Consider the following 24,933-nt stretch of genomic DNA (forward strand, 5'->3'; position numbering starts at 1 on the left):
TAAAAACATAATTATATATATCGTAAACATTTTATAACAAGTCACAACAATTATATATGTTGTCAACATTTTATAATAAGTCATGACATTATTTCATGTGTTGTCAAACGTTTATATATAACAAGTCACGACAATTATATATGTTGTCAACATTTTATAATAAGTCATGACATTATTTCATATGTTGTCAACCGTTTATAACAACATATTTATATATGTTGTCGACATAGAAGGGTAAAAATGGAATTATGAAAAATATGACTGTCTTGTTAACAACATAATAATATATGTTGTCAATAGTATAAAAAGTGTTACAAAAATGAATTTTTTTACATTATTATTTTTGAATTGATTTCTTTTCTTATTAAGGTCAATATTTTGGATTTTTCATGCACTTTTTATATGACTAGGGTATATCCCGTGCCCTAGGGCACAGACACTTGTATCAATCAAATGTTACGAAATTATTGTTATATTTTATTGAGAGAGGGAGTTTTATTAGTTATTATTTTTTTGTAATACTTTTTTGTTTCTTTTCTCTTAAATTAGTTATTATTCTATTGAGAGAGAGAGAGAGATTTCAATTTCTTTTTTTAACCCTTGAAATTTATTTTGTTTCTTTATTCTTAAATTAGTTATTTTATTTTTAAGAAGGAAACGATTATTGTTTTTTAAATAGGTAACTTTATTTCTACGAAGGACTATATTTTAAATCTTGAGAAGGGCTTTTAGACAATATCCTTTATTAAAAAAGGATGTTTGTCCCAGTTATCGTTTTCCCTTCTGTTTTATTATATAGATGTAACGATGTCACTAATTCGTAAAAATGAAGAGGAAATTCGTTTAATAAAAAGTGAAGAAGAATAGATGAAATTTACATTTATGAGTGACCAAACACTCGGGGATGATGACTAAAGGAAACATTAATGATTAATTTAGTAAAACAAATGCCACAATTACATTTTGGAGACTTATCTCATTCATTTTCAATCAAATGTTCTATCTTTTTAGAGTGTTCTAGAGTTGAGGGTTGAAAAGTTTGGACATTGTATGGACCAAAATGCGTCACCAACGTCTCATAGAAATCCACGATTAATGGGCTCACATGGTGACCAAGCCTATGAATTTACGGCTAATGGGCCCGATCCACTAAGTTTTGGGCACCCCAAAGCAACGTCAAGATACGCAAGTATTTCCAACCCTGGATAAAGAGGTTCGTCCTCACCAGCAGACCTCCCACCATATATCTGTTGGGGGGTGTTACTCTCATTCAAGACGGCAATATCCTGGATATACCCGTTAAGGGGAGTTACGATACCCACATTTATGATGACAGCTCTATGTGTTACCGCATTAAAGAGACGGTTCATTATCGGGTAACAGTAAACCCAAAACACTAAAAATGAGCAAGCAGATGAAAATACGGATCATCTGATTCTAGGCAAACACATCGAAAACTGGCTTAAACATCATCACATGCTATCTAAACAACCCACATTCTCTCTCATAGAGTCTTGTTCTTTCATAGAGTCCCGCTCTATCACATAGTCTTGTTTCTTTCCTCTCATCCAAGCACCAGTCTTACATTCACATACAGAACCTTATCAAATATTGTGAACAGGGATACGAGATTTTATACCATTCACAAAGGTATGGGATCTCACCAGATACAAGACTCTACCAAGTACAGGGTTATCTTATCAAGTGCAGGACCTTTGAGGAGACAAACACATACTTTCCCGTGAAAGTACAAGTACAGGTTTTATTAAGGGTTTGTCTATTTTCTCTCTCCTGACAACCACTTTACCAAGGGTTTGTCTACTTCATCAAGGGAATTCATCTACTTTAAGGGTTCCTTACTTTAGAGAGGTCAGGCCCTTCCTACATCACCCACGTGGTTATCTATAAAGGTTTGCTCACTTTATCTCTCTAGAGGTCAACCCTTCTTGTCCACTCTCCACATGACTATCTACAAGGTCAGGACTCCAAAGATTCCCACCTATTTACGGTAGATACTCCTGGACAAGGCAAACCTATCCAAGGATGTCTCATCCACAAGGCAGACCTCGTAAGTATTGTTACAATCTCTTTCCAAACAAGTCAGTCTATCCGTAGAGATCGAGCTCCAGCCACTCTACTAGTTGTGCCTAAACTCCGGCCATTATCCAACCAATGGTAACATTCGAAGGATATCACTCACGTATCTATTACTTCTTTTGCAAGCTTACTGACTTGAATGTCGGAGCCCCCTTAGGCCGGCGTCATCCTAGTGCCCCATGGATCTTACGATCACGTGTATTTTGTGTCTTTTGTCACAAGTTAAGTCCAAAAACGTCGTTGGTGCCTGCAAAAATATCAAACGGTGAAGGTCCAACTTCCGGTCAACAGCCTGGTCCTATTCATTTCTTAACCCGCGAATTCGACCCCTCGCATATATTGGTTCAAATTAGTAGATATACGAGTAAATCTAGCGGTTGAAACGTTTTGGGCATTAGTTCTGTACATATACTAGGGTATATCCCGTGCCCTAGGGCACGGACACTAGTATCAATCAAATGTTACGAAATTTATTGTTATATTTTATTGAGAGAGAGATTTTTATTAGTTATTATTTTTGTATTATATTTTTGTTTCTTTTCTCTTAAATTAGTTACTCCCTCAGTCCCATTTTGTTTGGGTGTTATTCCTTTTAAGGAAGTCCCAAAATGTTTGTCCACTTACTTGAAATAAGACTCATTTATTACTAATTTTATTGATGTTTCCTAGTCTACCCTTACTTTTAATACTAATAAAAAATTTTATTGGTTCTACACTAGTTTCAATGTAGTTTTAATTGTAATACTCTAAAGTAAATATGAGTAATATAGGAAAATACATTTAGTTAGGAAGCAATAAATGAAAATCCTTAATAAGTTGGATCTCCCAAAAGGTCAAACAAAATGGGACGGAGGGAGTATTATTTTATTGAGAGAGAGAAAGATTTTAATTTCTTTTTTTAACCCTTGAAATTTATTTTGTTTCTTTTTTTCTTAAATTAGTTATTTTATTTCTAAGAAGGAAATGATTATTGTTATATTTTATTAAGAGATAGAGATTTTTAATAGTTATTATTTTTTTTGTATTATTTTATTTCTAGGAAGGAAATGATTATTGTTATATTTTATTGAGAGAGAGAGAGAGAGAGATTTTTATTAATTATTATTTTTTGTATTATTTTTTGTTTCTTTTCTCTTAAATTAGTTGTTATTTTATTGAGAGAGATTTTTATTAGTTATTATTTCTTGTACTACTTTTTGTTTCTTTTCTCTTAAATTAGTTATTATTTTATTGAAAGAAAGAGATTTTAATTTCTTTTTTTAACCCTTCAAATATATTTTGTTTTTTTTCTTAATTTAATTATTTTATTTCTAAGAAGGAAAGGATTATTGTTTTTAAATAAATAACTTTATTTCTAAGAAGGACTATATTTAAATTTTGAGAAAGGCATCTAGACAATATCCTTTATTAAAAAACGATGTTTGTCTCAGTCATCGTTTTCCCTTCTGTAATAAAGATGGTTTAATCTAAAACAAAATACTTGAATATGGTTTATCCATAGTATACCTATATTTATTTGGATTTTTTTGTTACGATGAACTCTTTTTTCGGTTACGATAAGGTTACAAGAGACAAGTTTTAACAATTGCACTATGTGGGACTATATAACAATTCAAACATTCCCCCTCAAACAAATGACTTTTGCTCGTGAAAAATTCATGAGTTTGTTAAAAATTTGTAGAGTTTGACTTGTTATTGATATGGAGACATCATTGTGAGGTTGTTCGTGTATTTATATCTTGTATTTTTTCTCTATTTGAAGAAAAGTTGGCACCATTGTCAGGTGTTGGCACCATTGCCAGGTTTTTTTGTTATTGCTGCCGTCTTTTCTTTATTTGAAGAAAAGTTAGCATCATTGCCAAGTTTTGACAATTACTAACTATTATCCGGTTTTGTTTGGAGTTCTTCCTCCCTTGGTTTTAAAAGGTCTCACACATGATGCATACTCCATCATTGTGAGGTTGTTCGTGTATTTATATCTTGTATTTTTTCTCTATTTGAAGAAAAGTTGGCACCATTGTCAGGTGTTGGCACCATTGCCAGGTTTTTTTGTTATTGCTGCTGTCTTTTCTTTATTTGAAGAAAAGTTAGCATCATTGCCAAGTTTTGACAATTACTAACTATTATCCGGTTTTGTTTGGAGTTCTTCCTCCCTTGGTTTAAAAGGTCTCACACATGATGCATACTCCAACATCATCAATGTAATATATTTCAAACCCTTGATCTACTTGATTTTATTCTTTGTTAAACATAAACACTAGCAATCATCGTTCTTGAGTTTTTCCACTTCTATTCTTCTTTATATTCTTTCTCTTGTCTCCTTTTCATTTGATCTTACGGAAAAACTAACGGAACAAATTAACTATCTAACGGAACAAAGGTTTGAGAGTTCTCAACTTAGAAATAAGACGTATGAGCAAATCACATACACCATTATCAATATTCCTTATTTCATAACTCCAATGGCAAATAAAGTAAGAGATAAAACTTGTTTGACTTGAACGAACCCATGAACATGTTTAAACATCAAAAGCAAACCGTCTTTGAGAATACCATCATTTCTTCCCACGTTCTATCGAACACTTGGTGTGCATACTTTAGTAAATCAAAATTGGAAACACTATAAGTCTAATTTCAAGATATACATGGGGTAAATATAGTTTTAATAATAAACCTATGAATTCTTTCCCCCTCTCTAATAGCTTCTCAATTTCTCTTTGTCTGGACATCCCAAATAGAGCTTCATTTAAATGATCCTTGATGAACATAGGTTTTATGTCGTGGAGAATTTGGGACATTTGAAATGCTTGAGATCATTTAAAAGCTTATCTTTTGATTTCTTCAATAAATTACTCTTGTTTTGATCTTTCTTTCTTGTTAATCTTCATCATTATCAAATACTATAGTAAAAGGTATTGAATAATGACTAGATTTGAATAATAGAAGAGAACTACTCTTATTGAAAAAAAAAAAAACTAAAAACATAAGTTAAATTCCGGTGAAAGTCCGGCGAACGGTAACCATTCATGGGACTACCGCTGCCGGCTTAACGGAAGACTATGATTGACTAACTATTCTCAAGAAAGAAAACCTGGGAACCGTTTGATACATGAGAAAGTGAAGTGGGAAAATCGATTTTCGTAAGAAAGTCGATTTTCCACTATTTGAAAAAAAAGTGAATTTCCATTGGAAAAAAAGATTGGAAATAGGGTCTTAAAATTTTCCCATAAAAAAGATCTGTAACCGAACCAAACCATGAGCGATTTGAGAAACCACTAACCAAACCATGAGTCGTTTGATAGCGAATGACACCAAAATACCAGATACCAAACCAACGAACACCCCTACTTGGGCACAAAAAGAGAAAGCGGGTAGAGTAGAAGAACGGGGCGCCTACAGACGCTCCTAAACATAAAGCACAAAAGAAAGAAATCTATAATCATTGACATTGAAAAAGGTACATCTAGAAAAGAAAAGGGACAATAGACTTGACATGTTTAGGAAAATCTGGGAACTTAGACAGGTACCATTCCTTAGTAGCATAACTCCTACCTGTCAAGTAACAAGCAGTGCCAATAGTGAAGCAAAAGGGATACACAGTTTGAGATGTTAAAGAGATTCCAAGGAATATCAGAATTTCAAATAGATAATGTGGGCAAACCACAAATCCAAATAGACCTCCCTTGGGTATTTTATACCCTTTGTCATTCTTATTCCTCAATGTTGAAAGGATGTAATGGTGGTACAAGTTTCCAATCATACCCACCAAGAACACAGCTATTCCGACAGATTTCAGATCGATTGGGGGATCGGGGATACCTTGAATCAAGTGTTGGTTGTAAATCATGCTCACTGTTGAGAGGAAATAACTTAGAGAGATCATGAGGGTTGTGTCAAGTATCATCTTCCCACTGTAGCTGTGAACAAATAGCACCTAAGAAAACCAGCAAAATTGAAAGGTTAAAAATAGCACCCTATTAACACAATAAGGTCATGTAAAGTTCAAATTTTCATACTTCTAAGATCAATGGACATTGCTCATCAAAAAGAAAAAAGATCAATGGACATGTTCATGAATCACTTAATATGTCCTAAAAACTCATAAATTGGTAATGTAAACTTCTTTTTAGGCTCGTGGAAGTCAAAATTGTTAATAAACCCATACAAGGAATGTATGAACTAATAAGACTATATTCACGTAAATGTAATATTAAAAAATCTACTATTTAGCTTCTGGACCAACCGATTGTTTAACCCTTCATGCAATGCAGGTCATTAGTCATCCAAAAGGAGATTGTTACCCTCACTTAAGAGTCTCTCATTCACGGCATTGATGATACAATATGTTATTTTGATTTTCAACTGTTAAGATTTTTAAAACAGTGGATGAAAGTATGTGCTTAAGATTCTAAGAGAAAAAGAAACAATTCTCATCAATTAGTACGTAACCTTGTGGGTCCAGTCCTGGCCGAAGCAATTTACCTTAAGATGGGTATAAAGAAAGTAGATGGTAGTGAGTGATGACTTTAAAGGTCAGGAATGTTGTTTACATTGCGAAAAAGAGAATTTATTTTAGGCGGACATCCAAAAGAGTATAGGAGAATAAAGATTTAACAAATCAAGATTAACTTAAGGGAAATCCTTATTTTTAGCTCAAAAAATGTATTTGATTGCATATTGCCTCCTAATTTTAATATTCACCTCCACCACCACAACTTCTAAATTCTAACCACCGACCACCTCTTCTCTCTCTTCTTCACTCTAGCTCTATCACTCGTGAGAGAACAAGATGAGCAGATATAGAGACAGAGAGAAAAAGATGGTGGTGGTGGATAGTGATAGAAGGTGGGAGATGAAAATTAGAAGGCTAAAGTTAAAAAAATTAAATTTGAACTCAGAACAAAGTGAAGACCACCATTTTACTATGTTGATGGGGTTCATCATTTTAGTGTGCACATGGTGAGGACGGCCACTTGTTATAGAAATGACTCTCAAAGCCAGTATTTACACAAGTGGTGATCCCCACCATGTGCATACTAAAATTGTGAATCTACCAACACATATAAAATTCAAGAGCCCCCTTACGGAAACCTAACTGACTAAAGGACCTTTTTGAAGGAAATGTCCTTAGACCAAGATGCACTCAATTTGGCGGATGGGACAAATGATGATTTTGTCCAGAAGATTGTCAATTTCGGTTGATTTAGGGATCGTAATGCTAACCTAATAGCCAACTACGATCGTCGAATCAATCTAATGATTCGCGGTTAACTTCGACCAGACCTTACAACGGGTTATTACACCAATGAGTGTCACTTTGATCGAAAGATATGACTAAAGAGACAGAGTAAAAGGTTGGATTAGATCCAATTTGATAGGCTCAAAAAGTCCGGACAATAGCCGGACACAATCGAGCCCAAAAGGGACACCCGGATATATAGAAAGGTGCTGGCCATTGCTATAGTCCAGCCAGGCCCAACCCACTAAACAGGCTGCCCTGATTAGCCACATTAAGGGATGTCCCAGATGGGACAGAACTCCCATTTGGGAATCCCACTCAGAATAGGATTTTGAGTCTTTCTATTTTTGTGATCATTTAGAAAACCTAATTTGATTAGGATTCCGACTCTAATAGAATAGAAAAACTTTAGAATTTTCTCCGAGTAAAATCAATATCTGTCATGTCAAACAGAGAAAGAGTTAGAGAAAAAATCCCAAGCTATATATCCAGTCTAAAGAAGAATCGCTCTTCGTATTAACTTCTAAACAAAGGTCATAGTTGACTCTAAAGGAGAGAGAACAAGTCAATTGCTCGGATGTCTCAAGTAGAGGAGCTGTAAATTTAGTCTTCGTGAAAGCGATTCAGGTAAATTTCTATCCTGAACGAGTTCATCTTTAGTTTATACATGAGATCATGGGAAACTAGTATTAGACGTCTAAGATTCCGCTTACAACACTAGCGGACTCCATAACCCCACACTTTTTTTTTTCTTTAGGATGTCCAAAGCCACGGCCTATAATGAATCAATGCCAAATGAATCTTGAAGACACTATTTTTTTTCTTTTTGGTTCAAACCAATCTTTAAGAAACTTGCCCCATAGGTGAATTCTGTCATGCCCTAACAAATAAGAAAATGTCTCAGCCCCTCCCCCCATCCCCCATCCCCCATCCCAACCAAAATATACTGGGACAGGATTGTGGCAAGGGCAGAGCATCAACCTGTGAAAATAGATATACTAGATCCAAAGTAAAATAGGGTTTCCAGATTTACCTCGAAGTCCCTTTTGAAGAAATGAAGAGTAAGAGCAGAAGTAACCAACAAAAACCTAAGATCATGGTTAGGGAAAATCAATAATGAAATAGCTCCAGCTAGAAAAGCAGGTGTATATAGAATTAACATCCCTATTCTGCTTGATATCTTAATCTCCTCCTTATTAATCTTAGATGATGATTTCTGAGAAGACTTATTAGCATTCCAGAATTTGGAATATTGAAGATGTTTTCCTTTGATCTCTGAAATTCCAGCATTTGCTAAGCTAATAAAACTGATAGCTGACATGGCTGTTATGTATATAGATGGTGGTGGTGGGTATAAAAATTTATCAAACAAAGATAAAATGTTCATCGTCTCTCTCTCTTGTTTGATCTTTTCTTTCTCTCTCTAGGATTTGTGTATGGTCTTCTTCTTCTTATAAAAGTTCAAAGGGTTGGTCTGGTTGTGGAAGGTGAGTTGTTTGATCAAAAGAGGAAGAATTAGGGATTTGGTTGGAAAGAAGCCACGCGTTTGTGATGTAGTGGCAACTTTAAAGCAAGGAAGTTAGTAAGGAGTTGGATTCTTTTCCCTTTTGAGGATCCATTTGTTAAGTGTGAAAATATAGTGGAAAAATTAATTTTTCTACAAAAGTCGATTTTTTTGTTGTTTAGTTTTTTTTTTTTTTTTTTGTTGAAATTTGTTGTTTAGTGATGTAGAAACGCAGCGGAATTAAAGATATGAAATAACTAAATAAGAACAATGAAATTAAAGATCAAATAACTCTAAATAATAAACTTTATTAAAACTTCAATGGGGTTTTTCTCTCAAATCTGAAAATAATAGACAAACTAGATATCCCTCTTATAGGGTTTTGGACTTTCCTAGATAGACTTGAATTAGAATTCCTAAATAATTAAATACTGCAACTTGCCTAAATAACTGGACTAACTCTGGACCTTTCCAATTATTGGAAATATTAAAATAGCATAATTCCTAAACCAAAATTAATTAATAAACATACTAAAATAAGAACTTTCTAAGTCTTCTCTCCTTGGCCGGTTGGACCATGACCGGGTTCGGTCATGGAATTAGTCTCCATGCCGGGTGCCCCTGCATCATTTAGTTAGACTAAAGTGGTGATAAAACCGATTTCTATGAATAAAATGGTGAGAGAACCTATTTAGAGCATCTCCAATGCAAAACTCAAAAAAAACTCTAATTGGCTTATGTGTTGAGTCTCAATTTAGATTCTCTTTCCTATGTGGCTAACTTGAGTGTCTCTAATTCAAGTCCTTCTCCAATGCAATACCCAAAAAAACTCTAATAGAGACACATGTCACACATACATTTAATAGAAAAAAGTGGTTGAGAAAGAAAGACTTTTTATTGGTCCAAAAATTAAATTTGATGACTATGACACTTAAGACTCTCAAAAGAGATCTCAAAAATAGAGTTTCTAGTTGAGACATCTTAAAACTTAATGCTTCCACATCAACTTAAGATCTCAATTGAGTTTTGCATTGGAGAGGTTTTTTCTCAAAAAAACTCTAAAGTCCTAGGTGGCACTTAAGATTTTAAGATTGAGTCTTGCATTGGAGATGCTCTTATGTGGGAAAAAAGATTAGAAAGTTTAAAGACTTTTTATCACGAAAAAAGTACATGGAGCCGATTTCAAGATTCTTTCTCACTAGTTGAAGATCATTCAATTGCGGCCATTAAGTGTACCTGCAAGCAGGGGCGATGCCACATAGGGGCATGTGGGGGCACGACCCCCACAGCCCCTGTGGCTTGTACTATTTACTTAGAGCACAGGTACACTGAAAATGAAACTTGGGAAATTTTAAAAGGCCCCCCCGTTTTTGTTAAAAGGCCTCCCCGCTAAAAGCGCCCCTCATTATAACCCATTTGGTTATAGGGCCCCCTCTACAAAAGAGCACCTCCTTCATCAATATTTGACCTAACGGCAAAGTTAACGCCGTTAGGTCAAACTTAACCCAAGACCGGTGATGTTGACCACGCCACATCATCATCTTCTCCGGCAAGGTCGCCGGCCGGCGACCTTCAAATTTTTTTTTTTTTTTTATTCTCTCTCTCTCTCTCTAAAAACAAGTTTTTTTTTTTTTTAACTCTCTCTCTCTACAGATCTAGAGAGAGAGCAGATCCTTTGAGGTCTGCGAACAGACCCCTTTGGAGGTCTGTTCGCAGACCTTCAATGGATCTGCTCCCTCTCTCTCTAGATCTGCAGAGAGAGAGAGGGTTTAAAAAAAAAAAAATTTTTTTTTTTTAGAGAGAGAGAGAGAAGAGAGAGAATAAAAAAAAAAAAAAAAATTTGAAGGTCGCCGGCCGGAAGTATGGCCGGCCGGCAACCCTGCCGGAGAAGATGATGATGTGGCGTGGTCCAATGTGGGTGAAATACACCTTTAAAGGGGGTTTTTTCACCCATTCAAAGAGGGGGGCCCTTTAACCAAGCTAAGTCAAAGGCTTTTTACTAAGTCAACGAAACTATGGGGAGGCCTTTTAACAAAAACGGGGAGGCCTTTTAAAATCTCCCATGAAACTTATATATATAATTGACGCACCCTACATCTGTAGACCTTCTCTGCAGCCTAGCTGGTAGTACGGGAGAACCCTTTACATTTGGTACACCAGGTCATGGGTTCCAAACCCAGGACATCACTTTTTCTTTTTTTTGCAATTCTCAACTTTTTTGTATTCTTAACCCAAAACGATACGTGACGGGTTCGAAACTCGGGACTTCAAATTTTTTCCTTTCTTCGTTCATAGTTCTTAAATTAACTTAAAATGACACATTAAGGCTTTTAGTGCTTATTAACAATTTAATTGATGTGGATATAAGAAAAAGAAGTCAATGACATTTACTTCCGTTTATAAAGATTTATTTTGCTTAATTCAGTTAAGGCGTACAACATAAATATTTTACGCTAATATTTATGGTATAAATAAAAGTGTTTATTTGTTGCCCTAGCTATTTCATATTTACAAATCATGTATGAACATAGGTATTTCATATTTGTTGCTCTAGGTATATTATATTTATACTAAATCATAGATCCACCATTATTTTCAAGTATGAAAATTGTTAGAACTAACCACAGTATTGAATGGTAAATGTATAGATATAAATGATAATTTGTTGTTTGATGTAATGATTTGATAACTATTATAATGATGAAGATTCTTGTACAATTATAAATATGTGTTGGTTGAATGAACCACTAAATATATATTTTTTTTATTTTTTAGTAAGTATATTTGATTTTTCTGAAGAATTATGACTGAAAAGTGTCCCCATTGATATAAGTTTCTGGCCTCGCCACTGCCCGCAAGGCTGCAACCGGTTTTAAGTTCTATAATCCCTTCACTACAAGCTATCTGCTCACTATTTCTTCAACCAAAAAAAATGAATTTGAGTGAGATTTTGGAATATTTAGAAAGTTATATTTTTTTGCTTCCCAAGAACAACATAGACTTCTGTAAAACCAACCTTGATTACAACAGGTGCCTCTTCATGTATACAAAGAGTTCCAACAGTAATATTGTTTGGGTGCTCTTAGAAGTTTCTCTCAAAATTTCCTTTACCAAATTCAAAAAATTGATTGTGTAAGAAAAACTTGATTTCCTTCCCATAAAAATATGGTTTTCGCACATATCACGGAAAGTCACATAGGATGTATGTCCAGAGTCTGTCTAGTTTTTCTGGTTTTCTATCATTCTAATGAGTAATGATAGGGAACGAAATAAACTAGACAGACTCTGGACATACATCCTATGTGGTTTGTTGTAATTCGTATTTTTGATGATTCTAATCTATTAAATAACGAATCACGGAAAGCCACATAGGATGTATGTCCAGAGTCTGTCGAGTTTTTCTGGTTCTCTATCATTCTAATGAGTAATGATAGGGAACGAGATAAACTAGACAGACTCTGGACATACATCCTATGTGGTTTGCTGTAATTCGTATTTTTGATAATTCTAATCTATTAAATAACGAATCATGGAAAGCCACATAGGATGTATGTCCAGAGTCTGTCTAGTTTTCTTGTTCCCTATCATTATTCAATTAGAAGAGTAACGGGAGGCACCTTTAACATTTGTATGACCTATAAGAGGTTGCATTTATTTATCTTAAAATCGAATTGTGTTTTTATTTTTAACGTCTGCAAGAGTCATTACAAGACATTGATATATTATTTAGAAATAATAGAAAGATACATCACAATTACGAATTGAATAACACTATAGCAAGCTAAATTTAAGACATTCAGAGTCTTAAAAGCGCCATAAATCAACCCTTAAAGGCCATCTACAAGAGACGTTACAATGTCATTTAGACTTGGTCGATCGACCCTCTGCCAATAATCAAGCTTCATTACAAAAGAAAAAAAAAATTATTTCTCTTCTTCTTATCTCCTTCCACTCCCATCTACCACCAAATTATAAGAAAATATGCACTTTTGAATGAGATGTTTACTTTTTGTTGAAATAACAAACGGAGATGTTGAATACTAAAACCCAAATACTTATTCGTTTGCAAACAATATACACCTAAAATACAAAAGGGATGATTGCCTTAATATGTTTAGGGAAATTTGGGAACTTAGAGAGGTACCATTCCTTAGTAGCATAACTCCTTCCTGACAAGTAAAAAGCAGTCCCAATAGTGAAGCATATTGTATACACTGATTGAGAGATCAATGAGATTCCTACAAATACTATAACTTCGAAGAGATAGTGTGAGCAAATTGCATATCCAAATAGTCCTCCCTTGGGGATCTTATACCCTTTATCATTCTTATTCCTTAGAGTTGAAAGAATGTAATGGTGGTAAAAGTTTCCAATAATACCCACGAAGAACACGACGACTCCGACGAATTTCAGATCTACGGATGGATCGGGAACACCTTGCATTAAGTGTTGGTTGTATATCATGGTTACTGTTGAGAGGAAATAACTTAGAGAGATCAAGAGGGTTGAGTCAAGTATCATATTTCCACTATAGCTGTGAACAAAGATTACCTATGGAACAAGAAAAATTGAAGCTAAAATCAGTACTTTTAGAAGTCATGACACAATTATATAGATGCTTTGTAAAGTTTCTTGCTTAAAAGTTGTGGAGTCCAAATATGGAGAAAGGTTCATTGTTATTCTTGACCTCTTGAGGTGCTCTAAAATGTTAAAAAAATGTTCAATTCTTACGGGTATGAAATTTTGTTCTAAGCAAAGGCTCCACTAGCCTACCCAGAAAACCTCTATACTTACTAAATTTGTATTTGTATCTATAGTTCAAGGTCGAGGCGATCCCTTAAATTACGTGGGACTAACACGTCGTCCTCTTAATTAGCTCAACTAATTAGTTAAGTGGGTAATTAAGAAGTATATGATCTTAAAATCAAATCAATAAAGTATTACCTCCAAATCCCTCTTGAAGAAATGAAGAGTGAGAGCAGAAGCTACCAACAAGAACCTAAGATCATGGTTGGGATATATAAAGAATGAGATAGCACCTGCTAGAATAGCTGGTGTATAAAGAATTAGCATCCCAATTCTGCTAGAAATCTTAATCTCCTTGATTGTTTTTGGTTTCTGAGAAGAACTATTAGCATTCCAGAATTTGGAATACTGAAGATGATTTCCTTTTATCTCTTTTAATCCAAGCATTGATATTCCAACCAAGCTGATTATAGACATGGCTGTCACAAATATTGATGAAGGTGGTGGATACAAATACTTATCAAACAAATCCATCCTCTCTTTCTCTCTAAACTCTCTCTCTTCCTCAAAGTTGAATGTTTGAAACTCTGGTTTGGTTATTTAAAGGAGAAACAAGGAAATAAGAAATGGAAGATATTAGAGAAGTGGGGTGAGGTATACTATTCCTCTCCCTCAACAAAAAAAAAAAAAGAAAAGGTATACTATTCCTCTTGTTGAATATGAAACCGACCATATGGACATTTTGATTATGTGTGCATTTGATGCAATTATTGCACAAAATAATGTATGAAAGTTGACATGATCAATAGCTTGGTTGATGCCCATTTGATATTAGTTTTGCTATTAAACATATTTTAGTTGGGAGTGGTTATATGTTTGTTTCACTTATTAGTCTCTCCAAAGCTAAGAAGATTCTCTTGTCGAGCCAATTTAAGTGTCAGTTCAGGGTAGATACAATTTGAAAAATGATAGGGATCAAGAAAAACTAGACAAACTCTGGACATACATCTTCTGTGGCTTGTTGTGATTCGTGTTTTTGATGATACTAATCTACTAAACAACGAATCAAAGAAAGCCACATAAGATGTATGTCTAGTCTGTCTATTTTTTCTTGTTCCTTATCCATTATTCATACAATTAGTGTGTCGATCAATAGTTATATTTTAGCAGTAGCAAAAGATGCGTAACATATAGTATATAAATTTGTTTTGCTCAAATTTACTTCGTAAATAGATATTTACGTGATTAGTGAAATGTTCTCATATCTAATTGCATCGTACCAATCTCATCAAAAAGAAAAAATTTGCATCGTACCAAAGATCTATTAGCTATTGTTTTTTGTTCAAACGTCATATCTTGATTCCAAACTTAAAAAAAACATTTCACAAACTGAACCAAAGAAAGTTGAGTAATGTCGTTATTTCACGCCTTACCATTTGTCACTGGATTAAGACATTCACATCGGAATAGACATACATGAGAGATATTACCCATCAACATTACAAGTTTGGAATTACACATTGGGTTGTTATCAGATGTTGTGATGGACCTCCCTATTCACTAAGGTGTCACTTTAGACTTATGTTCATGGAGTCAGTTTGACATCGTTTTGTCATGGTGATATTCGAATCACAATCAGAGAGTCACGTTTCTTTGTAACAATAGAATAATAGTAAATTATAGACCGATTTCAAGTAGAAAAAGGTAAGAACCAAGAGAAATGAGATGACATTCAAATATAAATAATAAAATGTATAAAAAGTTGACGTGTTTAGCAAAATAAAAACTCCATGATAGTATTGATACGTTTGAAAACCGACAAAATCTGCTTCTTTTCATTAAGAAATGAAAACATAATCCACTCAAATATAATAATGTAATGACACGGGAAACCCGTTTAATTTTATACAATTATCAATCAATTGTTTAATCTTTTTGAAGATTTAGGGGATCCCATATCTACATCAAAGCAATATTTTTCTGATGATGATGTGTTATTCGTGTAACGAAAATGACTATAGGTACAAACCAATGTATTGGTGGAAGGTCCAAAATATGGACCCTAATAGCTAAATAAGTCCACTATTAACACAAAATAGGTCAAAAGTTCAAAAAAAATACAAATTTTGAAATGTACCAAACTAATCATTTGTGCATTTATCATTTTTTGAGATTCAACAAAAATAATCATTTTTGCATGACACTGTTAACTTATTGCATTAAACAAAACGTAAATAACCCTATACATTTTACTATTAATACTTGAATATCACGCAATTTGGTTTGTGTTACGAACAAAACAAACCTATTCGTGCACATATCTATACGTTCACTAAAAAATGAACATATTAATGATACATTTGCGTACTTGTACGAGGCAAAAACAAATATACAAAATGATGCAGGGGCACCCGGCGTGGAGGCTTTTTCCAAGGCCAAACCGGGCCATAGGCCGTCCGGCCATGAGGAGTAGTTTTTAGGAAGTCCCAATTTTAGTATGATTCTTAGAGAATCTAGGTTTAGGAAATTATGTTATTTTAGTATTTCCAATAATTGGAAAGGTCCAGATTTGAGTCTAGCTATTTAGGAAGTTGCAGTCTTTTAATTATTTAGGAAAGTCTAATTCAAGTCTATCTAGGAAAGTCCAAAATCCTATAAAAGGATACCTAGTTTGTCCATTATCCTCAGATTGAAGAGAAAACCCCTTTGAAGTTTAATAAAGTTTAGTATTTTCGAGTTATTTCATCTTTATTTTATCGTTCTTGTTAAGTTTATTCGTTTTCTTTAATTCCGCTGCGTTTCTACATCATGTGGTATTCAGAGCCACCAGAGTTTTGGGCGAATGATTCTGGAATTTTTTTTTCCAAATCAGTTAATTCAGAATCGGTCATATTTTATTCCTCAAGAGAGTCATAATCAACTAGATTATACTCATCAAGGGATAACGAATCAATGCTTATGCACATCTTGTTTTTCTCCAAATAACTCGTACGATTATCATTGGAATCCTGGAGAAACCTTAAAAAAAACCCATCACAACCTCCATCTTTTTATTATCCGACATCAACCGCACCACCACCACCACCACCACCTCCGTACTCTAATTATACACCACAAACTTTGCCTTATCAATACCAACCACCACCAGTGTTTTCTACACCATCACCTCCATCTTATTACTACTCTACATCAACCCCATATCTTTCTTGTCCTCCACCATATTCACCAACACCCCCATCTTCCTATTATACACCAACATCACCCTCACCACCACCTCCATACACTTATTATTCACTACAACCACCAACACCGATAGAACCATCTTCTCTTGACCGTTCCACTGCACCAACACTTTTGAAGCAATCCACATCGTTGTCTGAAGAAAAAGTCATTGATGATAAGAAGAAAAAGGATGATTCAATAAAAATACCCATTGAACGAGCTCTCAAATCGGTAAACACTACTGTTTCCACTACGCCCACTAAAGAGAAGACTCCAACTTTCGCTTCCGAATGGGACAACATTAGAGAAGGATTATCTTCGGTTTCGATGTTAGAAGAAGCGTTTGTCGAATACAAGAGAGAGAACACCGAAAAATTTGACCGAATTGATCAGCGATTTGATCAAATCAATGATACAATCAGAGATTTCAACCTCAAACTCAAAGGTATTCGTTCTAACTCTTCCCCGTCTAAACAACAACCGCCTACTAGTTATACACCATCTTCGTCCCAACATTCTACAACCACCACTACTACATCAAATACTTTTCTTTCCCTGGAAAATCAAGGAACCGTTTTCCTCCACCCTAATAAAGTGCATGTTCACCCAACAATAACAGGAGCAAACAATTCTAGTTTATGATATCCATAAACAATGCACCTAAGTGTTGAACCACCATTCATCCCCCTTCACCATACCAGGATTGAATATCAAACCATGCCAAACCGAACAACACACCATCCGCCTGTTACTCATAACCAGGCAGAATTATTCATGCCCCTACACCACCATAACAAGTCAATTGAACCATCACCAACCAGTTCCATTCACCTAGTTACACCACTAATCCCATCGTTCACCTTTCCTATGACTACCCAAATCCGGAATAAATACCAGACCTTCCCCGAAGCTTCTCAAAATCAATCAGTCAACCTACTCGTTACCCACACTCCGGGTTCTCCTCCTTATTCAACTTCATACCGTATAAGTGTGCGTTCTTTTTCTCCACATCTATACAATATCCCAACGACCATAAACCATTACTCATACTCTCAACTTTGTGAACACATCCTATCCCTTACCCCTTCCACTATTTTTGTTCATTCTAGAGGCACTTCGATAGAAAATTTAGACTCTAGGCGTGAGGATTTCGATGCACTTTCTTTTGTTTCTGTTGGCACCCCAAGATCCAAGCTAACAACCCCGTCTCATCTGTTAAAAGACGACGATAACTTCAAATCCGAAGAACCAACGTTAGTGATCATCGATGAAAGTGTTTCTGTTGGGTTTCCTCATGAAACTGATTGTACTTTTGTTAATGGTGAGGTCATGAAACATATAAAAGGAAGTATGATCATTCATCTTCGAGAAATTTTACGATGGTTTGCAATTTTTATTGGATCTTCTCGTAAGGATTCCACTGATGACGCCCTCTTTGATATTATAGAAAGCCTTGTTGCGTACTTCACAATATTACAAGAGGATACTCATAACAATACTCAGATTGTTGCAAGTTCTGCAAATTTTCATACTTTTATTTGGGAACCTGGTGATTCGTTTGTTTTTCTTTCTCTACACTTTCTCTCTTCGTATGATGGTCAAATCGTCGTTACGAGTATTCCAGATATTATTGAAAGAAGAGAGGCAGGAATCGTGATGGATTGGAAGAAGAATTTTAAGGTTAGAATTTTCATAGAGGAAAGTATGGTATTTGCAATCTTCTTCATCAAACTACAAGATGACGGGAGATGTCGAAATTTGTTGGAAGATTCTTTCTCACGATCGATCTTTCGAAATTCCTTGCAATATGAGATTGAAGCTAGTGCTATAATCCATAATGGTGTCTTTTGGTTATCATGCCCTTTCCATGCAAAGTGGGATTTACGGATCGCCATGATAGAATTCATCGTATGTGGGTGCATCACATTATTTTCTTCATCGAATCGGTCCGGGACGAACCTTCTGGGGAAAGGGGAGCTGATGCAGGGGCACCCGGCGTGGAGGCTTTTTCCATGGCCAAACCGGGCCATAGGCCGTCCGGCCATGAGGAGTAGTTTTTAGGAAGTCCCAATTTTAGTATGATTCTTAGAGAATCTAGGTTTAGGAAATTATGTTATTTTAGTATTACCAATAATTGGAAAAGTCCAGATTTGAGTCTAGCTATTTAAGAAGTCGCAGCCTTTTAATTATTTAGGAAAGTCTAATTCAAGTCTATCTAGGAAAGCCCAAAATCCTATAAAAGGATATCTAGTTTGTCCATTATCCTCAGATTGAAGAGAAAACCCCTTTGAAGTTTAATAAAGTTTAGTATTTTCGAGTTACTTCATCTTTATTTTATCGTTCTTGTTAAGTTTATTCGTTTTCTTTAATTCCGCTGCGTTTCTACATCACAAAAGAAATGGACTTTTTACCTATTTTATATTAAGTTTGGACTTTAAACTTAATTAAATTTTTATTTTTGACTTTTTGCCCACAGACCCTCAAAAAACTGATCATGATTTGGATATGTTGTTTTATCAAGAGCTTAAGTTGTTATGAGGTTCTTGATTCTCTGATGACAAAGTTTGTTATTACTCTTTATATAAGGGGTGAATCAATTATTGAATTAACTGTAATTTACAACTGAGGATGCCCTAAATTCAAACTTTTAGTTACATTTAGAGCAACCCAACACTGTTACTCATGCTTCACTGATAAAAAGAACCACATAAATAAGGAAACTCCTAAAGACAACAGTTTGGTTATCTTGTCCTAAGAAGATAAGAGATGGAGAATCGAGATCGCTACCAATTTGACAGCCATTACTTAACAGTTCCGTTATCTTGTTTGCCAGTTATGGGTCACTACTTTGCACTCTTCGAAGATCTCCATTGTTTCATGTAAGGATCCTTTTGTAGAAGATATCGTAAGCCCACATTGCTAGCTGATTTGCCAAACATATACCTGCCACAAATATACATGAGGTTATAGCTATATAATCGGTGTTTCGCCTTGTTAAAATGAAAATACAATAATATGGGTGAAACTCCGATTTGCCTAACTCAACCCAAAAGCTAGCTCAAGAGTGAGGGTTGTTCGGGGTTTATATTCTGAACTCCGATGTACCATTCTCAGTCAGTGTGGGATTATTCATCAAAAATGTTTCTATAACTCAGAAAACCATGTTCATTTTGCGATCAACAAACCATCTTAAAGTATATGGAAAGAAAAAGAAGAACAAAAATTAATGGCTGGAAAATCATGTGGTTGTGGAAAGCTGATGACCTGATATGACACAGCTCATTTGCTAAGTTTGTTGAATAACCAACCGAGGTTTCCATTTTACTCGGCTTTCTCTTATATTCCAATTTTCCTCTCCATGTATCTTGTAGTACCCGGTTTCTCCATAACAATCTAATTCTTGCTCAAAGGCACATTTTGCCATGATGTTCTTGCCACAGGTTCAAAAGTATGGAATATGGATAAAGTGTTACTAGAAAAAATTTAGATACCCACTCCAGACTCCAGAGATCAAAGTTTCAGAATGTTTCCTAAAACTGTGGAAAAACAAGAGCAAAAGATTTTGGGACGCAAAATTTATAGTCCTTGATCGTCGAAGTAATCAAAACCTGGGCGTAAGATCCGGAGTGCGAGATGCAAAAGGAGGTAGAGTTCCGAATAAAGCTGATCAAGAATACAAAGTAGGGTATCATAGACTAAATTCTATGCATGAATAAACACTGGAGAGAATTATGTACTTACTTGCTTCGCCTTGCTTTCTTTTTCCAAGAAACCAGGGACACAGCACACTGTTGCAAAAAACATCTAATACATAAACAAACACAAATTACAAAAGAAATAGTTGCAATATTCTTATTTATTACCAACAACATCGAAACATAAACTAAATTATGAATTAGTTAGTAATAAGCTTTGTGACATGGATACCAAAACGAGTCGTTGAATATGGTGAATGGAAAAAAGATCAACCGGTACGTCATACAAATATATTTCTTTGTCTCAGTTATAGCCCTTTATTATAACCTCCTTTGACTTTTTACTTTTGGCTCGACAATTTGGACATAAAAGAAGTCAACATCAAGGTAGCTTGTGGTCCTAAAAGGAAGTATCCATGTTGCACAGGTAATAGGAGGCACACTTCAACAAAAATGGCGGAAGACTTGTGTGTAAAATCACCTAGGACTATACATTCTAAAATGTAATCAACTAAATTAAGATGATGATTACTGAGTACCAACACTTGGAACCGAACTCAGAAATAAACATGCTAAACTAAAATGATTCTCATGGGTTTGATAATTGGAACAGTTTAGTTCATTGACCAATAACTCATTATGTTCTAACAGTTTTAACAACTTGTGAAACCCATATTGATTGGATGGTAACATGGGTGTCTTTCCACTAAAGAGATCAGGGTTCGAGTCTTATTGTTCCAAAAAAGAAACATTCACGACCTAATGATCTAAAATATACATCAGCTGAGATATACAGCTACTGACGATCACAAAGTTAGATGAGACAATGTGTCAGCTCAAATACGAAGTAACTAACAGAATCATAGAAAGCCACAAAATTAGAAGTACATAACAAGAAACAACAGCAAAATTACCTTCAATGCTGACTTTAAGGAAAGTTTCCCAACAAGGGATGACTTCTTCAAGGACATCCTTCTCTCTGGCGACATTTCTTTACAAAGGTTTTGGGCTATTTCTCTGAGTAGTATCAATTGGGCCCTGTCTGTCCGCATTGAAATAATTGCTTGCTTCATTGATTCCCTGTCTGCCTCAAGTTCCTGAAGCCGCTTATAGAGTGTCTTGATTTCTGGATCTCTATCACCTCTATACAGTGACTCCCTTGGAGAAGAAATATAATCATCACGTATTCCAATAGGAGCTTTGGGTTCCGGATAACTATAAGGTGCTCCATTATGGATGGAATCAATAGTATAAACTCTATCACTCATGTCATCTCCAAACTCTGAGGCATTCTCGACCTTTCTCAAATTAGAATACTCCAATGGGTGTGACAAGTAATCCATCTTCTTGAACCTAGGCCTGGGAGTGTCTCCCTCGCAATCCTGCCAATTTTTCTTAATTGGTCCAAAGAACGAACCACAGCTATCAACAGAGTATCTCCTAGTATGTCTAGATTGCCTGGGGGATTGACCAAGTACTGATTTCTCAAAAACATTCTTCTTACCTGGGTACTCCCCGTCCAACTGATTGCTACTCTGTGTCCTCCCAAATGGGTTCTTGTGCTCCAGATCATTCAAACTATCACTAAAACCACTTTGAGGGGTTTCGCCGAAAGGGTACTTCTCAAAATCAGTAACATCGCTGCGAGGGCTTTGAGTTTCATTCAAGTTGCACTTTAGCGGAGGATAGTTAAATGTCGGTGGGAATTTATATTCAGTTTCATAATCATCAGCCACATTCGGATTCTGATTCTGATCATGACTCTGACTGTAATCACATTTTTCAACCTCATTTTGACCACGATCCTGATCCAGATTCAAATCTTGTTCCTTGTTAGAATCAAATTTATCACCCTCTACCTCATCCTCTGTGAGTCCATAACTCAACATCCTATGTTTATAAACCTGAATCTCATAACTGAGAGCTTTAATGGTTTCCTCATGCTTATACAACAAATCATCCAATTCAACAAGTTCTTGTTGGTCATGGGCCATTTTTTCTTCAGCAAACCGTTTAAATTGCCGAGCTTCCATCTGAATCTCTGCCTTTTCTCTCTGCAATCTTAAAATCATTGACATAGTCTCATTAGCAGCTGAAGAAGAAGCATTTCTCTCCTCGTCCAACTCGGTATACAAATCTTGTATAGTTTGTTGTTGACTACTAAGCGCCTCCCTTAAAGCCTCACATTCATTCTCAGCCTCAACTCTAGCAGTCGAGAAGTAATCGAACGTATCACTTGGAAAATTTATGCTAAAACCATCAACCTGATCAAATTTTCTCTTCACGGAACGATTCCAAATCAAAGATTTACTATTAATTAATGTGCAACTACAACTACAGCTGCAACATTTAGCCCAATTATTTGATGGGAATGACACAGACTCAGATTCCATTATCAAATTTTCTATAACACCAATAAAATCCCAAACAACCTAAAACTCCATCAGAATCAGAAAAAAAAAATGGAACTTCTCTAATAAAACCCTCAAATTCTTTTCCAAAACCAATAGCATATAATCAAACAAAACCCGACGAAGATGAATCTAGATACAATCTTACACAGAACCCAATTCGCGTAATTCTCCTTCTTCCTCTCACAAGTTCAATAGCATTGCCTGAAATCCACAAAAGAGATTGACATTATCAACAATTTAGGGAATTATACATCATTTCACAGAAAGATTTGTTGAAAACGAATTAAATTACAGAAATTTTACTTACCTTAGATGAATCCGGGAACCAGGGAATACAAAAGAAAAGTTGAGATGAAGATGAACTTTTGCAGTTTTTCTTAGGGATGAGACCTGCAAACGATCAAACCTGATAGTTCCCTTTGATTATTAGGAGAAGGAAGGGAAATGGCAGGAATGTCGTTTGAGGACAGCGGGAAAAAAGGAAGGAGAAAGGAATTTGAAACCCTAGATTTGTTCTAATTTGATTTTTTTTCATGCAATAGTTTTGTTTAGAGGGAGAGAGAGGTTGGCGAAAATGTAGCAGAGAGATGGAAATTGGTAAGTTCTAATGGTGGGGGTTCGTTGGAATTGATTATAAAACCTAACCGTTTTATCAAAATCCTTTTCTTTTTTAAATTCTTATCTGGCAGTACTAAATAGGGAGAATTATACTTTTCACCTTGTTTTCATAATCGAATTTCACATATAACCCACTTTTTATTTATAATTACTTTCTACACCACGTTCCGTGAGATTTAACCAAAAAACTTCGTTACTGCTTGTTTAATGGCAAATTTACCCTTTTACATTTGTGCGCAAGTTTTAAAGGGTAGCATGCATGAAATGGGCGCCTTCAACAAAAATGGAAGGCGTTTCTAACACTCGAAATAAAAACCTGGGGTGAAACCTTAGTTCGATTTCCCCCAAATGCTCGCACTCATAAACCACAAGACAACTACCAGAATGTATGCCTGCAACCCTTCCAGAACTCGTGGGTAAATCTCAGATATCTCGTCTCGGATGCTTCATGTGTGTTTGGTCTTACATCAAATCTAACTACCTTCAGATTCCTCTCTCCCTCTCTTTGTTCAACTACTCGAATGTATGCCTGCAACCCTTCCAGAATTCGTGGGTAAATCTCAAATACCTCGACTCGGATGCTTCATGTGTGTTTGGTCTCACATCAAATCTAACTACCTTCAGATTCCTCTCTGCCTCTCTTTGTTGCAATTTTGATCTTTTGATAACCATGACAACCAATTGGAAAAATAGATTTTTTTATGAGGACGAAGAAGTTTTTTTTTAAGTTCATCATGAACCACCAAAATCCACCGCATTCGGAAAATTGACAAGTAAGAAATTTTCTACCAAATGATATTGGTTTGCCTGATACCATTACTTTCATGATTCCATTGCAATTACGTTCGTGCATCTTGAAAACATCCATGAACAAATCAAGCATTGAATGTCTGTGTCAATCGCAAAATTGACAAATAACATAAACAACATATTTAATGTTGTAAAACCCGTTTATGCATCCATGAACAATAAAGCACTGAATGTTTGTGTCGTTCGCAAAATGACAAATAACATACAACATATTTAATGTTGTGAAATTGAAAAAATGATAATCACATAATAAATTAAAAGAGCTAGGTCAAAAAATTACCTCAGGTTCATACTCAGGTCTTGCATTTTGAATAACATTTGATGAAGTTGAAGAAGCCATTAAAGTAAATGTTAAGTTAAACTTGTTGACGGTAGTGGCAAAGAGAAGGTAGGATTGGAGTTTTGGGGTTGTTTGATGGTTTTAAATAGGAAAATGGGAGTCTCTAACTGTCCAAAAAAAAGATAGTTTTGGGTTAATTATGTTCCTTTATCGAAAACACAAGTCGAAATCTAAGCATTTTCGTTCTTTTTTTTTTTTTTGAAAATTTGGTGTATTTTGTAATTGAATTATTAAAACCTAGTGTATCT

The 24,933-nt window shown here is 35.1% G+C and overlaps 3 protein-coding genes and 1 long non-coding RNA gene across 5 annotated transcripts; 1 reads left to right on the plus strand and 3 right to left on the minus strand.

Annotated features, from left to right (window-relative positions):
- The first annotated feature begins 5,411 nt into the window (after nucleotides 1–5,411).
- LOC147568759 (uncharacterized) lies at nucleotides 5,412–8,761 on the plus strand. Its single transcript, XR_015231125.1, has 2 exons — nucleotides 5,412–7,875; nucleotides 7,944–8,761. It is a non-coding gene; the product is annotated as an uncharacterized LOC147568759 (long non-coding RNA).
- LOC147568760 (uncharacterized) lies at nucleotides 5,519–8,836 on the minus strand. Its single transcript, XM_086655170.1, has 2 exons — nucleotides 8,370–8,836; nucleotides 5,519–6,031 (listed from the first exon to the last, which is right to left on the minus strand). Exons 1-2 carry the CDS (start codon nucleotides 8,721–8,723, stop codon nucleotides 5,561–5,563), a joined length of 825 nt encoding a protein of 274 aa, XP_086511296.1. The 5' UTR covers nucleotides 8,724–8,836; the 3' UTR covers nucleotides 5,519–5,560.
- Nucleotides 8,837–12,873: 4,037 nt separating this feature from the next.
- Nucleotides 12,874–14,204, minus strand: LOC147568761 (uncharacterized). The gene is made up of 2 exons (XM_086655171.1): nucleotides 13,785–14,204; nucleotides 12,874–13,391 (listed from the first exon to the last, which is right to left on the minus strand). The coding sequence occupies exons 1-2, from the start codon at nucleotides 14,118–14,120 to the stop codon at nucleotides 12,921–12,923; spliced, it is 807 nt and encodes a 268-aa protein (XP_086511297.1). The 5' UTR covers nucleotides 14,121–14,204; the 3' UTR covers nucleotides 12,874–12,920.
- Nucleotides 14,205–19,371: 5,167 nt separating this feature from the next.
- LOC147568762 (myosin-binding protein 7-like) lies at nucleotides 19,372–23,636 on the minus strand. Of its 2 annotated transcripts, XR_015231126.1 has the most exons (5): nucleotides 23,225–23,584; nucleotides 21,418–23,118; nucleotides 20,550–20,596; nucleotides 20,073–20,471; nucleotides 19,372–19,751 (listed from the first exon to the last, which is right to left on the minus strand). XR_015231126.1 is itself a non-coding variant. In XM_086655172.1 (4 exons), exons 2-4 carry the CDS (start codon nucleotides 22,894–22,896, stop codon nucleotides 19,652–19,654), a joined length of 1,626 nt encoding a protein of 541 aa, XP_086511298.1. In that variant the 5' UTR covers nucleotides 22,897–23,118; nucleotides 23,225–23,636; the 3' UTR covers nucleotides 19,372–19,651. The 2 variants fall into 2 exon arrangements, 1 of the variants encoding a protein (XP_086511298.1); XM_086655172.1 differs by lacking the exon at nucleotides 20,073–20,471 and having other exon boundaries at nucleotides 23,225–23,636.
- Between the last annotated feature and the right edge of the window lie 1,297 nt (nucleotides 23,637–24,933).

This window comes from Eschscholzia californica, unplaced genomic scaffold (assembly GCF_041429995.1).
Source record: "Eschscholzia californica isolate CP2 unplaced genomic scaffold, dmEscCali1.0.p SCAF_1, whole genome shotgun sequence".
Lineage (NCBI taxonomy): Eukaryota > Viridiplantae > Streptophyta > Magnoliopsida > Ranunculales > Papaveraceae > Eschscholzia > Eschscholzia californica.

Excerpts from the sequence above, each read along its gene's own strand:
- LOC147568760 (XM_086655170.1), bottom strand. The coding sequence starts at position 8,723 with ATGAACATTTTATCTTTGTTTGATAAATTTTTATACCCACCACCACCA. Across the intron at positions 6,032-8,369 it reads TCTTCAAAAGGGACTTCGAG|GTGCTATTTGTTCACAGCTA; the intron begins GTAAATCTGGAA and ends TGGTTTTCTTAG.
- LOC147568761 (XM_086655171.1), bottom strand. The coding sequence starts at position 14,120 with ATGGATTTGTTTGATAAGTATTTGTATCCACCACCTTCATCAATATTT. Across the intron at positions 13,392-13,784 it reads TCTTCAAGAGGGATTTGGAG|GTAATCTTTGTTCACAGCTA; the intron begins GTAATACTTTAT and ends CTTGTTCCATAG.
- LOC147568762 (XM_086655172.1), bottom strand. The coding sequence starts at position 22,896 with ATGGAATCTGAGTCTGTGTCATTCCCATCAAATAATTGGGCTAAATGT. Across the intron at positions 20,597-21,417 it reads CCTTAAAGTCAGCATTGAAG|TGTGCTGTGTCCCTGGTTTC; the intron begins GTAATTTTGCTG and ends TTTTTGCAACAG. Across the intron at positions 19,752-20,549 it reads AAGAAAGCAAGGCGAAGCAA|GTATATGTTTGGCAAATCAG; the intron begins GTAAGTACATAA and ends TATTTGTGGCAG.